Here is a 13209-nt window from a genome sequence, read left to right on the forward strand (position 1 = left end):
CCTGGCAGGCACCTCATCAAAAAACCTAAACAGGCTCCAAATAGTGCAAAACAATGCCCTCCGTGCTGCACTACACATTCCCAAAACTGACCATATCTCACAGGCCAGAAGACGCGTCCACTGGCTCCCAGTCAAGGAAAGGATCAACTTTAAAATCCTCACCCTCACACACAAATGCATCAACCACACAGCACCCCCCTATCTGAAACTATAACCAAGAACTCCTCCGTCCGCCCCAGAAGAAGTCATCACGCCAACAAACTCCAAGTACCCACTGTAAAAAGAGCCAAAGCCGGCGGCATTGGCTTCCCTCACATGGCACCTAAGCTCTGGAATGCCCTCCCCAACTCGCTCAGAGCAGAACCATCTCTGTATCTCTTTCGCAAATCCCTCAAAACCACGCTGTTCAGCTAACTCCACCTTCCCTTCACCCACTTCAGCTCGCACACATCTGATACGAAAAGTGTTCGACACGAAATGCTTCCTGTAATGAAAATTGCTTTGTAACCATCTTCCTTCCATTGTAACCAGACTATGTATGTATTCATGTAACAGCGCCACGATGCCCCCGGGCTGATGTGCGCTTTAAATAAATCCGAATAAAATAAATAAATGGTCAGTTTTGGTATGATTAGTAATTGAATAAAAACTCAGACACTTAATGTGGTGCATAAATTTGTAATTTCATTTTTAATTGGCATGAACTCAATACAAAGCATACAGTACATCATTTTCTGCTTTGACTGACTGGAGTTTCTTAAATTATTTCATAAAACGAAGATTTGCAAGTGAAACTGACCAAAACATTAATTTGATTCAAAGTAAGCGTTCAACTACAGATTTTGTTTTTACTATTTGATAACTTGTTCAATACTTTCACAAATGCGACTTTTCAAAATATTCCATTTTCATTTTGAAGGGCTTCTGAAAGAACTTTGTAGAATACCATTCATATCCAGGTAACAGATTCCAGACGTTTACTGGAATAACCTGTGTTCCCACCTTCTCTGCAATTTATATATTATATATTTTATATATATAATATGAAGTCACGAATACATACACAATCAGCAGGACCATAAAATAATTCAGTCAGATCTCATCATGGTGAAGAATAAAATGGTTTAGACAATTTTTCAGTGAATTCGAACAAGGACTACCTGGAAAAATTAAGTGTAAAATACCTAAGCATATTTTGAGCCTAAAGTAGCACCAATACTGCATTTTAAGTCTTCACATGGCCACAAATTACGGAGCATCAATGGCAAAAATGTAGACATTTGTATACAGCAACAATCTCCTTGAACAAGCACCTGAGCATTCATCAGGCAGCAAATATCTGATATCGCACATATGTCCCTATACTAAAATTCATACATTATACATATTTATGGACTGTAATATACAGTAACAATTTCATCAGTTCTGTTGGTGTTTTATTTCACTCAGAAAAGTGATCAATGCATGTCCAACAGAACAATTATTTTTCTCTGCATATGGCTCAAATGTATAGACAGATATTTCCAGGGATATTTCCGATCAACTGTCGTTAACATTCGCAAGCCATGTCCCTCTGTCAGTGTCATAAAAGGTTTGATTGGCAGCTGGATGTTCCTGGAAAGCAGAGAAAGTGTGGTCCTTTTAAGTAGTTAAATAAAACAGTCTCCAATCTGGAGCTGCATCAGAAGATCATTACCCATCACTATGGCTATGAAGATCATGATCATCTTGGTGATGTTTAGAACAATATTCACCCTGAGAACACAGATGAGGCGTTTCAAATGTGAACATTTTCGTTTGATATGTCTGAGAAGTGTTTTCCAATTTGTCTTTCTTCATCCTCCACTTGGAAAAAACTAAATTGAACCTGTAGACAATCTATGGAGTAATGTCTGCATTATTCGCCTGTGTTCATCCCACAGTCAAGTATTGGTGGTAGAAGAGACCAAACAAGCTTGTGGAAAATAGGCATGCAGCAATCCACCAGGTCAGAAACGACAAAAGCCCTCGGAAAAGAAGGGGTGTAAAAATGTTCTTCAGACCGCCAAGGGCCACGCTGATTTGTGCAACAGTGACTTTCATCTTTTCCGTAGCTCCTGGAAAATATGAATTGGAAAGTAGAGCAGGTTCCACTGGAGAGGGGGATTCAGACTCCTGATAGATGCCCCAGGAATGATTACCTGAAAACATAAATACTTGTTTAATGTTGACACTGGAGAATCTGCTTGATGTGACATATATGATTGTGTACACAAAACAGCACATATGTGTGCATTATTTACAAACGCAACGTAAGCAAGCCCTCTTATGAAAACATTTTTTAGAAAATACATTTAATAAATAGAGCTAGAATACTATACTTTTACCTGCAAGAGAGGCATTCATCACAGTTATGGAAATCATGAAACCTTTGAAATTAACACATTTTCCACTAAACTTTGTACCATAAAAAAGGAGAAAATAAATAACATTTACCTTCAGGAAGCAGGAATATATAGATTGGTGCTTGAGTCATGCAACAGAAACCCATTTCAGATATATACTCTCAGGAGTGTGGGCATGGTTTATGTGCATTTATGAACAATATCAAAGCCAGAGAACCACGGTTCCATTTAACTTAATGTTTCCTAGCACTGAATATCTTCAATAGAGCCATCCAATTATGTCGTAGCACACGCTCTGGAACATCCCAATTATTGGTTTGCTATTGTTATTAGCTCGTTTTCTGTTCCTTTAATGAGGCGAGTTCTCTAAAGCGGAATGGGATGCCCTGCAGGGCTCCTCTGTAGACTTAATGTTGTCTTGTACTACTACTCCGATGGCCTTTTGCCAGGCGTCACCTTAGGAGGGCATTTTCCTTGCTGCTTTAACCACTGAAACCCCCCCCCCCCCTCACCAAATTGAAGCAGACTCTCAGGGTTGAAACCTGACTGGCGCAATCCAAGTAAGTTGTTAGCTTCAAGGTGTTTCTGTCTAAGATTTTAAGTAAAAATGGTACTGTCGTAATGGGGTGGTAGTTCGTGGGCATGTTTGGGTCGAGGGTGTTTTTCTTTTTAGTAGTGGTAATACTCGAGCATTCTCAAGGTCCGTTGGGACACAGTTACTCTTGAAAGAGGCATTGATGAGATTGGTGATGAATGGGGTAAATTGAGGTGCACAGTCTTTTATGACCAAGGGGGGACAGTGTTCCCCTTGGCACCTTGGTGGTTTTAAGGTTGAGATTATTCAGAGGACTTCTTCATTGGTGACCTCTGTGAATTGAAATTGTGGTATTACTTTGTTGTTGGTGTTGTTCAGCTGCATTGTAGGCGTATTGATGAGTTAAGGTAGGTTGTTCCTTTCTGTTTCAATTTTAGGCTGGACTTGGGTAATTTTGCCTTGAAGCACATTCTGGATGTTCAAGGACCAGCTTGCGTCCTTGTTCCAATTTTCCACTGGGGGAATCAGGGTTTATAGTTCCCTTAGGATTGAGAACAGTTCCTTGGTATTTGAATTGGCCTTGGCGATTCTGTCACTATACAGGGAGCTTTTGGTAAGGAGCACTTGTTTTTTGTACTCCCGGGCAACACAGTCAACATCATTTCTGTTAAGTAAGGTTGGAGATTTCTTCCAGGTGGCTTTGGCTTTCCTCTTAGCCTTTCTTAGTATTTTTAGGGAGGGGTTGAACCATCAGTTTAGGTGGGCAGGTTGCTTGGCCTTGCGTATGGCAAGGGGAGCTAGATTATTAATGGCGATTAGCATGGTGTCATTGTTTTGTGATGTCATTTTAGTTGGATCAGGGTTATTCAGTGAAAGCGCTGTCACAATAGGTTGCAGAAGTGGGAGTAGATTGTTGGCCGTGATGTTTAGATTGTTCCTGGATGGAGCAGCTGGTGCCAGTGTTGGGAGCTTGGTTTGACTGGACTTGTTTTCGATCTTAAAAGTAGCAGGGAGAGTTTGAAAGGACGACTGCATTGCAGTTAATATCAGTAAGCCAGTCGAGAATTCAACCTTTCACATGAGTAGGATTCTGGATCCTATGTGAGTAGCAGAGTGCTGATCGGGTGTTGGCAAAGGATAGCACGTTCTTGTCAAGAGGGTAATTGAGGCCAAGGTTGAAATCACCTAGGATGATGGTTTGGGATATGGGTTTGGCTTCGGAAGAGAGGATTTGAGCAACCTCATTCTCGAGGTTAAGAGCAGGTCCTGGTGGTCGGTAGATGAGGGTGATATTTAGATTGGCAGTTGGTGATGTCGACATCTTTACCGAGAGGAGTTCACCTGATATGGGAGGTTTGACCGGAGTCTTTCTCATGTTCAGGAATGTTTTTGGGATTATGGCTACCCCTCTGCCTTCGGCGATGGGTCTGTCCAGCCGACAGATCGAGTAGCTATCTAGGACCGCTAGTGAGAGAGCTGGGCCAGCTGCAGCGTGGAGCCAAGATTCAGTTATGGCAAGGAAGTCTAATTTGTGTGAAGTAATAATGTCAGCGATGTCTATGGTGTGGGCAGGTAGGGATCTAGCGTTAAAGGCTTATAGAATATATTTGTTAAGAGGGTAAATGTTGGTGGGGCGGTGGTTAGGAGGGAGTGAGTTGGTGTGGATGGTTTTTTAGGAAAGAGTTCCTTCTTAGAGTGGAGGAGGGGTTGGAAAGGTAAGTATCTCTGGTGGGCTTTGTTCTAACTGCTAGGTGTTATTTCTCTGAGCCAGTGGGCATTGCGTGGATGTGGGTCGAGACAATCTGCGGCTAGAGATGGTCACTATGTAGCTAACCTGAGTAAGGTGTTTGAGTCGTGTGGTGGACATGTTAAGACTAGTGGGGAAGGGTAACAGACTAGGGGGTTCTGTTTGACATGATGGGTTTCTTTACCGACTGAGAGGCTAGGAGTCAGGTATAACAATTTTGAGCATTTAGCAAGCTTAGTGTTTCAGGCCAACTGAGAATGAATGGTTGGCAATGAATGGCACATATATATGGGGGGCAAGGGCAACTTTCCAGCACGGTGCAATATGTGACAGGAACAGCAGAATCAACTTTCAACAAGATGCAGTATGGGCGGAATTAACTTTTGGGAACAATGCAGTATGGGCAAAAGCAGCCTTCAAGCAATATGCAACGTGTGGCAATTCAGCGGAATACGCTTTCAGCAAGATACAGTGTGGGCAGAATTAACTTGTGGGCACAATGCGATATGGGCAAAAGCAAAAGAGGCCTTCAGCCAATATGCAATGTGTGGTACTTTGGCAGCATAAACTTTCAACAAGATACAGTGTGGGCAAACATAGCTTTAGGGAAAGATGCAATATGGGCAAAAGTAACTCAAGCAATATGCAGTGCATTGCCAATCGGCGGAATCGACCTATGGGCAAGATGCAGTATGAGGCAGAATCGGATAATAGGTAGGTTGCAGTGTTGCGCACAGTTACATTTCAGACATAATATAAAAGTTTAGGTAGGGAATGCCACTAGGCGGCAGCATGTAGCCGGAGCAGAGGATCTTTGCTGTAGTTCAAAGTGGCATTAGCAGGTAGCCTGTGGATGTGATCTCAAGTCGTCCAATAAATTAGGCTATAGGTAGCTGGAGCAAGATGAGTATTCATTGTTGGCGTGCAGGCAGTGACCATGCCAAGTATGTCATGTTTTGGTTCAGCAACTTGGCGCATCTCGAAAAGCGCGTTTGGGCAAACCTGCGCTATAAAATGTTGGCTGTGGATACAGTAAACTTATGTTCAGCTGTGAAGACACTAAGATTACTTGATGAGGGTAACAATGCACGGATGGGCTGTGCTAGTGATCCGGGTGGGCAAAGGGGGAGCATAGGGACAAAAGGGTACATGGACCAACGATGAAAAGACCTGTGAGCCAGAACAGAACAACCAGACTAGGGCTTGTTGACGTTGGGGTCTGCACCAGAATCGGAGGGGTTCAGAGTTGAGGATGTAGGGGTCGGACAGGTATCAGCAGTGGCGAGGCACAGGTGCTTACCAGAACAAGATATAGCTACTGGATAGGCTGGGTGAAGTGAGGCATGGATCAAACGGCCGAGGGCTACCGGCTGCTCCCGGCTTCGACAGGCTCGGACAGGAGCCTTTGGTGTGGTACCTTCGTTGGGGGGCTGGCTTACGCCTGCCAGTACTCCCGATTGGCTTAAGGGCAGTCTGGTGGCCAATCCGGTCGAAGGGCTAGTTCAGTAGGTTTCAGCAAACAGTGAAGAAAATCTGGTGGCACCGCTCCTTGGATCAGTGTTGCAAAGCTGCGATGGTGAAAGGTACAGTCTGACATTGGCGCATCTCCTCAAACGCAGCTAGAATCTTGTGCCAGAAGTATTTTAAATCCCTGACGCCACGGATGCTACCCAGTGAAAGCATGTACAAGTGACTGAACTAAGAGGTCTGTGCCAAAGGGCCAGGAAATGTGCCTACTTGTCAGGCTGCTCATTTCTGGAAGATCTTGAGGTGCTCCTTGAGTGAGACCGCTTCTTGCCTTACCTGCCCTTGAAACCAGCAGGACTCCAGCAGAGCCCCTCCTCAACAAGTGCTTGGAGTGGACATGCTCCGACTGAATCGCCCCTGTGGCAGGTCTTTGTTACGTCTATACTTTAGACACAAAATGTCAGCTCTCCCTGAAATGTCTGGCCTTGAAGGGTAAGCCTTAGAAGGCCTCACAGCACTCACTGTTAGGGCAAGCCGCCAAGCACCACATGCAATGGTCATGAGTGTCTGAAATGAAAATTGTTGCCCTGTACTTTCTCAAGCGTCAAACAATGAGATGAATGAGATTAATAGGAGGGAGGGCATAAACAAGATGAAAGTGCCCATAAACAACTGTTGCACCTCCAAGACCCTTGGAGGGGTAACTCCCAGGAATATAACGTGGGACACTTGTAGTTCTAAGTGAATAGATCTTTCTGAGGATGACCACCACATCAAACATATTGTATTGTCACCGGCGGGTGCAATTCCCATTTACAGGATGTAATCTCCTGTCTGCTCAGTGTGTTCGCAAGGGCAGTATCCTTCTATGACAGATGGACCAAGCTCTTAGGGCCCAGAAACAGATCAGCAGGTCCTTCCCTGCATAGAGAGCCGACAATGCTTTTTGAGAAGGCTATGCATTGCAGTGGGTTTACCCATTAATATCTGCAGGACCTTTCTTTTGGATTGATGGAAGAGACGACGCTACAAGGAAGAGTTTGATGGTTATCAGATTTTCCTCCCATTACTCCAATTAGCTGCCGACCAAAAGGTTGGCAAGATGGTCTCCCTACATGATAGGATAGGCCCATTACAATGGATGCAGCCGCCCCAGATGACTACATGGCTCTCAATGGAAAAAGAATGGATGGAGAAGTCACCATGGCAGATCCCATCACAGAGAGTAGTGTGTTTTAGTCGTCTGAAGTTGCATAAACTATGGAGGGAGGGGGGGTGTGACGTAGGAGTAAGGAAGATGCTCACTATAGTGACTGTACTCCTAGTCCACTTTCCTCCATACGACCCTTCCTCCATACCCCTAATTTAGCTAATGTAATTAGCAACATTGTGTCCAAAACACGAAAAAGGGGGAGTGCAGTAGTGTGCCAGAGGGCCGTGCATGGTAACTCCCAGTCTTGAATGGCTGCAAATTAAGTAGGTGTGGGGAAAGAGTGCTTAGTTTGCAATGCAAAAGGTTACAGTACCATCACCTTCACATCTTTAAGAATGCTAGTGATTTTAGGAAATTTCACCAGTCCATGAACCTTTCGAAGAAGCGTTTTTCACAGGCTGCAAAGGATGGTTGTGACTAAGGCTGTGGAGCCGAAGACCTGTGTCCAAGTAGATGTGCCCAGCTTCAATGAACCTGCGTGGTTTGGAAAGCTTATGCCTGAGTAACTTGAGGTAGGGTGGCTTAAAAAATTTACCTGCAAGGGTGACCACTCTGGGTGCCAAAAAAGAAAAAAATGTCTGATCGAGGTGTGTCTTGAATGGGCAAGTCGCCCAGGTGTGCTCACTGACTGTTGCAATCTACAAGGGAAACTATTCACCTGAGGATGTGTGCTCCGACTCAGCAGGCGAAAAATGGATCCTTCAGATTTAGCCACAATTTTGCTGGTGCTCACACTGATCTAAGAAGATGGGATGCACATTAACTCTGTCCCAGGTGCAGACCCTTGAGGGGCAGGCTTAGTTGAGCCCTGAAGCCAGGTGGCTTGGTACGTCTGTGGATCTCTGAGCTGGCTCCTGGAGGCTTTTCTCCCTCCGGTTATCCGTGCACGTACAAGTGTCCCTGCCTCACACACCACTCCGCCCCCAGCTGGTCTAGACCTGGTGCAAGGACCCCAAAGGCTCCTTAGACAACTACCGGGAGTGGCTAGGAGGGGCATCATGGCTCTCCCACAAGACAGTTAGTAGACCTCTCAGCATGAGCGTAAGTAGACTTGGAGGCCCGAGGACTGCCAACAGTGAAAGAATCTTAAGAGCCCCTCCCAGCCGAAGAACTCTTCAGAAAGATAGCCCTCTGCTGGGGTGTTCTGGAAAATAAGAGCACTTCCGGCATGCTCCGGTGGAGACCTGGAAATAAAAATGTCATGCCATCTGTGGGAAACTATATTTCAACGCCCTTGGCGTCCGAGCATCACGCAAGAGTCCCACTGATGGTCGGTCCGTAAATGCTCTGAAAAGAGCGCGTGGGGATGCAATACCAGGAAGAACCCCTCAAAGGACCCACACAGACTGAAGCTGCTGCCATCCAACATGCACCGGAGGGGGAATTAATTGTAAAAAGGAAAGAAAAGTGGGTAAGAACGTTCTCAAAAAAATATGCACTAGTGTGGTGAAGGTCTAATCTCGGATGTGTGGAAAAGAGTAATGCAGTGGGGTGCTGGAAGGCAGGGCTAGCAATGTCTGGTGACACCCTCGCACACCTGTAATTTAAAGGGGAAGCAGTTTGTTTTGTGGTGAAAAATATTCCAGTCCTATCAGGGACCCCGATACAGTATGAAGAAAAGGGGACTGGGCGTAGGAATAGGAAAAGATGTCAGGCCAAAATGTGTCTAGTTAAACCGGTACCATGCTCCGCCCATAATGAATACTAGTACTTCCAGGCAAACTTCTGGTCTGCATGGGTACATGGAAGACTGCATCCTGAAGGCAAATGAGCAATAACAAGTCCTCTTCTAAGAAGGTTTGGCGAATTGCAGTCGCTGTCAATATCATGGACTTGATATGCTTCACAGGAATTTCTGGTCTAGCTCACATTTGCCAAATGGCAATTTTGCCGAATAAGGTTTTGTTGCATTTTGTCAATTTCCTTTTTTTAACCACAACCAGATACATGATAAGTTGGGGTAAGGTATACAATGAGGGGTAGTGAGATGTGTAAGAAGGAAAAGCGGGGGTCGCCCTGCTGTTTGTTGAAAAATAATGAACTGCAAATTCGCCAGAAAGAAAATGTGGCAAATCTTAATAGAATCACATTTTTTGTTAGGTAGTCTTTTAATTAAATTTTATCAGAGCAATTCCTCATAGCATTGCACACAACACAGAATACGGAACCTGAAATTGAATATTTCAGACCCTCAAGCCAAAACCAACGTAGAAAAGCTTTCTCCCAACCCCACCATCATCAACCCCTGCCCTATAATCCAACAAAGATAAGGTGTCCACTTTCTAACATTAGCTTTAGAAATAGGATGAGTTCCAGGCTATTCGTCAGCTTCTCTTAAAAAGAGTCATTTCCCTCTAATCACTGTCCTTTGATCTTTGCAGTTTCTCAAATGAGACATCCCAGTGCCCTCCATCTAGTCGACAGGTACAAAAGTGGTTTTGATTCTTAACATATTCTAGATAAGCCAACCAGATCACTGCATGCATGATCCTCTCCCTTACCAAGGAGTAAGCACGCCTTTCATATAACAGCATCGCCCACAACTTGCTGTACCAATCCAGGGGGATTAGGGTATGCCTGTGACTTCCATTTCTGGGCTATAACCAGCCTCGCCTATAGGAGAAGAACCCTTTCCAATAATTCAGCAGATCTCCAAGCCAGCATAGGCTCCTCCAATAGTGTTCCCAGGAGTCCTTTTATTGGGTTCCTATGTATTTTTGTTTAAGTGTTCTTCAACCTTTTTACATTTTGAATCATACTGCAGTGTGCGTTTTGGGCAAGACGACCAGATATGCATGAAGGAACCAGCTCCTCTACACCCTCTCCAACATTTCCCAAAGTGGTATGGGCACAATTTTAGTCTTGTTTTATATACCACCTATAAAGCATCTTGTATGACTGTTCCCTGTGTTGATACACGTGGATGACATATGGGGTACTTCCAAACCAGTTCCCACACCTTTAAAGTATAGTCCCATCCTAAGTCCATGTGACAAGCTGTAATAAAATCCATCCCGCTCCCACTGTCCCCCGACGTAATTTGGCGAGTGGCAGGGATGCTCCCCCCACCTTTTTGTTCTGAAGAAAATGTCTTAATTGCCAATACCTATATGTTCATCTACTTTGAATTTATTTTTGCACCCCTGATAAGATCTGACCCTACCATTCTTGTATATCTGTCCTAGGAATTTGCATCCCCCATCCAGCCATTTCTCAAAGTTACTGGTTCGGGATGCCTGGCTGAACTAGGGATTTCCATAGATTAGAAAGGCCGGGCCCAGATATAATCTTCACTGCTAATGTATCCAAGATCTGCATAGTGGCTTCCATGGGTGGTAGCTCCCATACTGCCATCAGTCTCCCTTTAGAGGAAGCCAAAGCACATACCTGAGCGGCTGATCCACAATACCCTCCTCTATTATCTTCTATACTTTGGTTAAAGTAAAGATGACCAGTTTGTTGAGAAACCACAACTGAGATGCTTGATGGTGTCTTAATTCAGTACAGGCTAAACCAACTTGTTTCCATGGGAGATGGTGAGTTTTCCGTGAGACTCTTAGTTTGGTCCATCGTGAAACAAAGTGACCTTTGCAATACTTTAAATTTTCTTTCTGGGATATACAGTGGAATGGTTTGAAACACATAATAGCCCCTGCAAAACATTCATTTTCACTGGGTTCAGCCTACCAATCCATGAGATCAATCAGTGTTTTCAAGGAATAGGTATTTTCAAGGTCTCGGGTCTGCTCTTATTTTAGTGATTATAAACATTTTTAAATTAAGTTGGAAGTTGAACTCCCATATATTTCAGTCTTTGCCCTGCACCTCTTAAGAGGAAAGTTGTTTTAAGGCGTGCCGCCGATTCTCCAGTATGCTAACCTTTAACATTTCAAGAGATTGATGGATGCTATTTCAAGGATCCGCTGCAGCACTTCGAAGGAAGCTTTTGTGTTGGTCAGGAACTTCAAAACATCATTGCCAAATAAGGAAATCTTGTACTCCCTGCCTCCATATTGAAACCCTGTATTCTCAGGGCAGAACACACTACACCAGAGGCTCAACTACCAAGGGAAATAAAAGAGGGGTTAAGGGGGAACCCCAGCCTGGTCCCCTCCAAAGAAAGAAGGTTTCAGATAGAAAGCCATTCGCAATAATCTTTACTAACAGGGCAGTATAAGACATACATTACTCACCGTAATCTTATTTCTGATGAATGTATATGCTTAGATTCACATGCTGTGCATATAGTCCAACATCTAGTGGTAATCGTGGTGTATTGCACCTTTCATTCGAAGATCAAAAAGGGACGTCGACATTGGCGTGACTCGAACGCTATCCCCAACGTGACGTGTAGTGTACCCAAAATACTCCACGCAGCGATGTCCCACCGGTTGTTTTTGTTCTGCCGTGGGGGAGCCTTACAGAAGCGGGAGTGAGTACAGAAGAAAGAAGGTGTAAGACGTCTATGTTCCTTCTACTCCAAGAGGGGAGGAAGGATAGGAGCATGTTAATCCAAGCAGATTCAATCATCAGAAATATGGGTACGATGAGTAAAGTATGACTTCGGATGCTTGTGGATCTGCTTAGCATCATATGTTGTGCATAGACTAGCAAGCAGTACCAGGAAATGGTGGGATGTGTGAAGGAACAGTAGCAAAGAGATCTCTTAGCACTGCTTGTCCCACCTGCGAAGTGGGTCCAAGCAGTAGTGCTGGGTAAAAGTATGAACAAAACTCCAGGTTGCTGCTTTGCAAATAGAATCTAGAGGAACATTTGCAATAAAGGCTATAGTAGCATCTATGCCTCGAGTCGAGAGAGCTGAAGGCATGAAGGGTAAATCTCTCTTGGCAAGAGAACACAGTGTGATGCATTTAATAATCCATTTGGAAATAGCTGATTTAGAGACAGGTTTCCCTTCTGTACCAGCTGCCACAGAGACAAATAATTGGTTTGTCTTTCTTTGTGGTCTAGACTTTTCAATGTAGTAAACAACTGCTCTTCTAACATCTAGTGTATGGAGGCTTCTTTCATCTGCGTTAGTTGGGTTCTGAAAGAATGTTGGAAGGTCTACTGATCGATTAACGTGGAACTTGGAGATTAATTTAGGCGCAAAATGCAGGTGTGTGCGCAATAGGAACAAGTTACTTACCTGTAACTGTTGTTCTCCAGCATGGGTCTGGCATGGATTCACATGCTCATATATTCACATGCTCATGAATATTCCCCGTCAGGCCGGGAATCCTCGGTATAGAAAAAATCAGTATCAGTTTCGTTTCTGATCGGTCTTTCTTAGTAGTAACCAATCACTGGTCTCTGGGCCACACTGCCCACAGCCAATGACTGCCCTCTCCCTAAGCCCCGCCTCTGGCAGCCATCCTCAGATTTGGTAGCACGTAAAGTGGCAGTATGACCAAGCGAAGAGCCGCAGAGGGGTAGGCGGGAGGGTTCGCATGTGAATCCATGCCAGACCCATGCTGGAGAACAACAGTTACAGGTAAGAAACTAGTTCCTTCACCAGCATGGGGTCTGGCATGGATTCACATGCTCATGAATATAAGAATACATAGCAGTATACACATGCACAACCACGGGAGGTGGCAACAGGCTCAACATTAAGCAATACAAAAAACTCAACATTAAGCATCTCTTACCTCCTCACCAGGCTCACCTTAAGCAAACAGGTTGCGTAGCTCTGCTTGGCCGACCCTGGACTGCTCCCTGGAGTCCCGATCGACGCAGTAGAATCTTGTGAAGGTGTGCGTCGACCTCCACGTCGCAGCCCTGCAGATGTCGAGCAGGGGCACACCAGATAGGAAAGCCGTGGTAGCAGCGATCGCTCTGGTCGAGTGGACTCTCGGACAGC

The 13209-nt window shown here is 44.7% G+C and overlaps 1 protein-coding gene across 4 annotated transcripts in view; it reads right to left on the reverse strand.

Moving 5' to 3' along the window:
* Positions 1–664: 664 nt before the first annotated feature.
* TMEM161B (transmembrane protein 161B) overlaps positions 665–13209 on the reverse strand; it is a 919424-nt gene continuing 906879 nt past the window's right edge. For all 4 annotated transcript variants that reach the window (XM_069627595.1, XM_069627592.1, XM_069627594.1 and 1 more), the window contains one exon: positions 665–2180. In XM_069627595.1, the coding sequence (XP_069483696.1) occupies positions 1912–2180 (269 nt within the window). In that variant the 3' untranslated portion in view covers positions 665–1911. The remainder of the gene's footprint in view (positions 2181–13209) is intronic.

The sequence above is a fragment of the Ambystoma mexicanum genome, chromosome 6p, assembly GCF_040938575.1.
Source record: "Ambystoma mexicanum isolate Mex_15411 chromosome 6p, UKY_AmexF1_1, whole genome shotgun sequence".
In the NCBI taxonomy this organism is placed as follows: Eukaryota; Metazoa; Chordata; class Amphibia; order Caudata; family Ambystomatidae; genus Ambystoma; species Ambystoma mexicanum.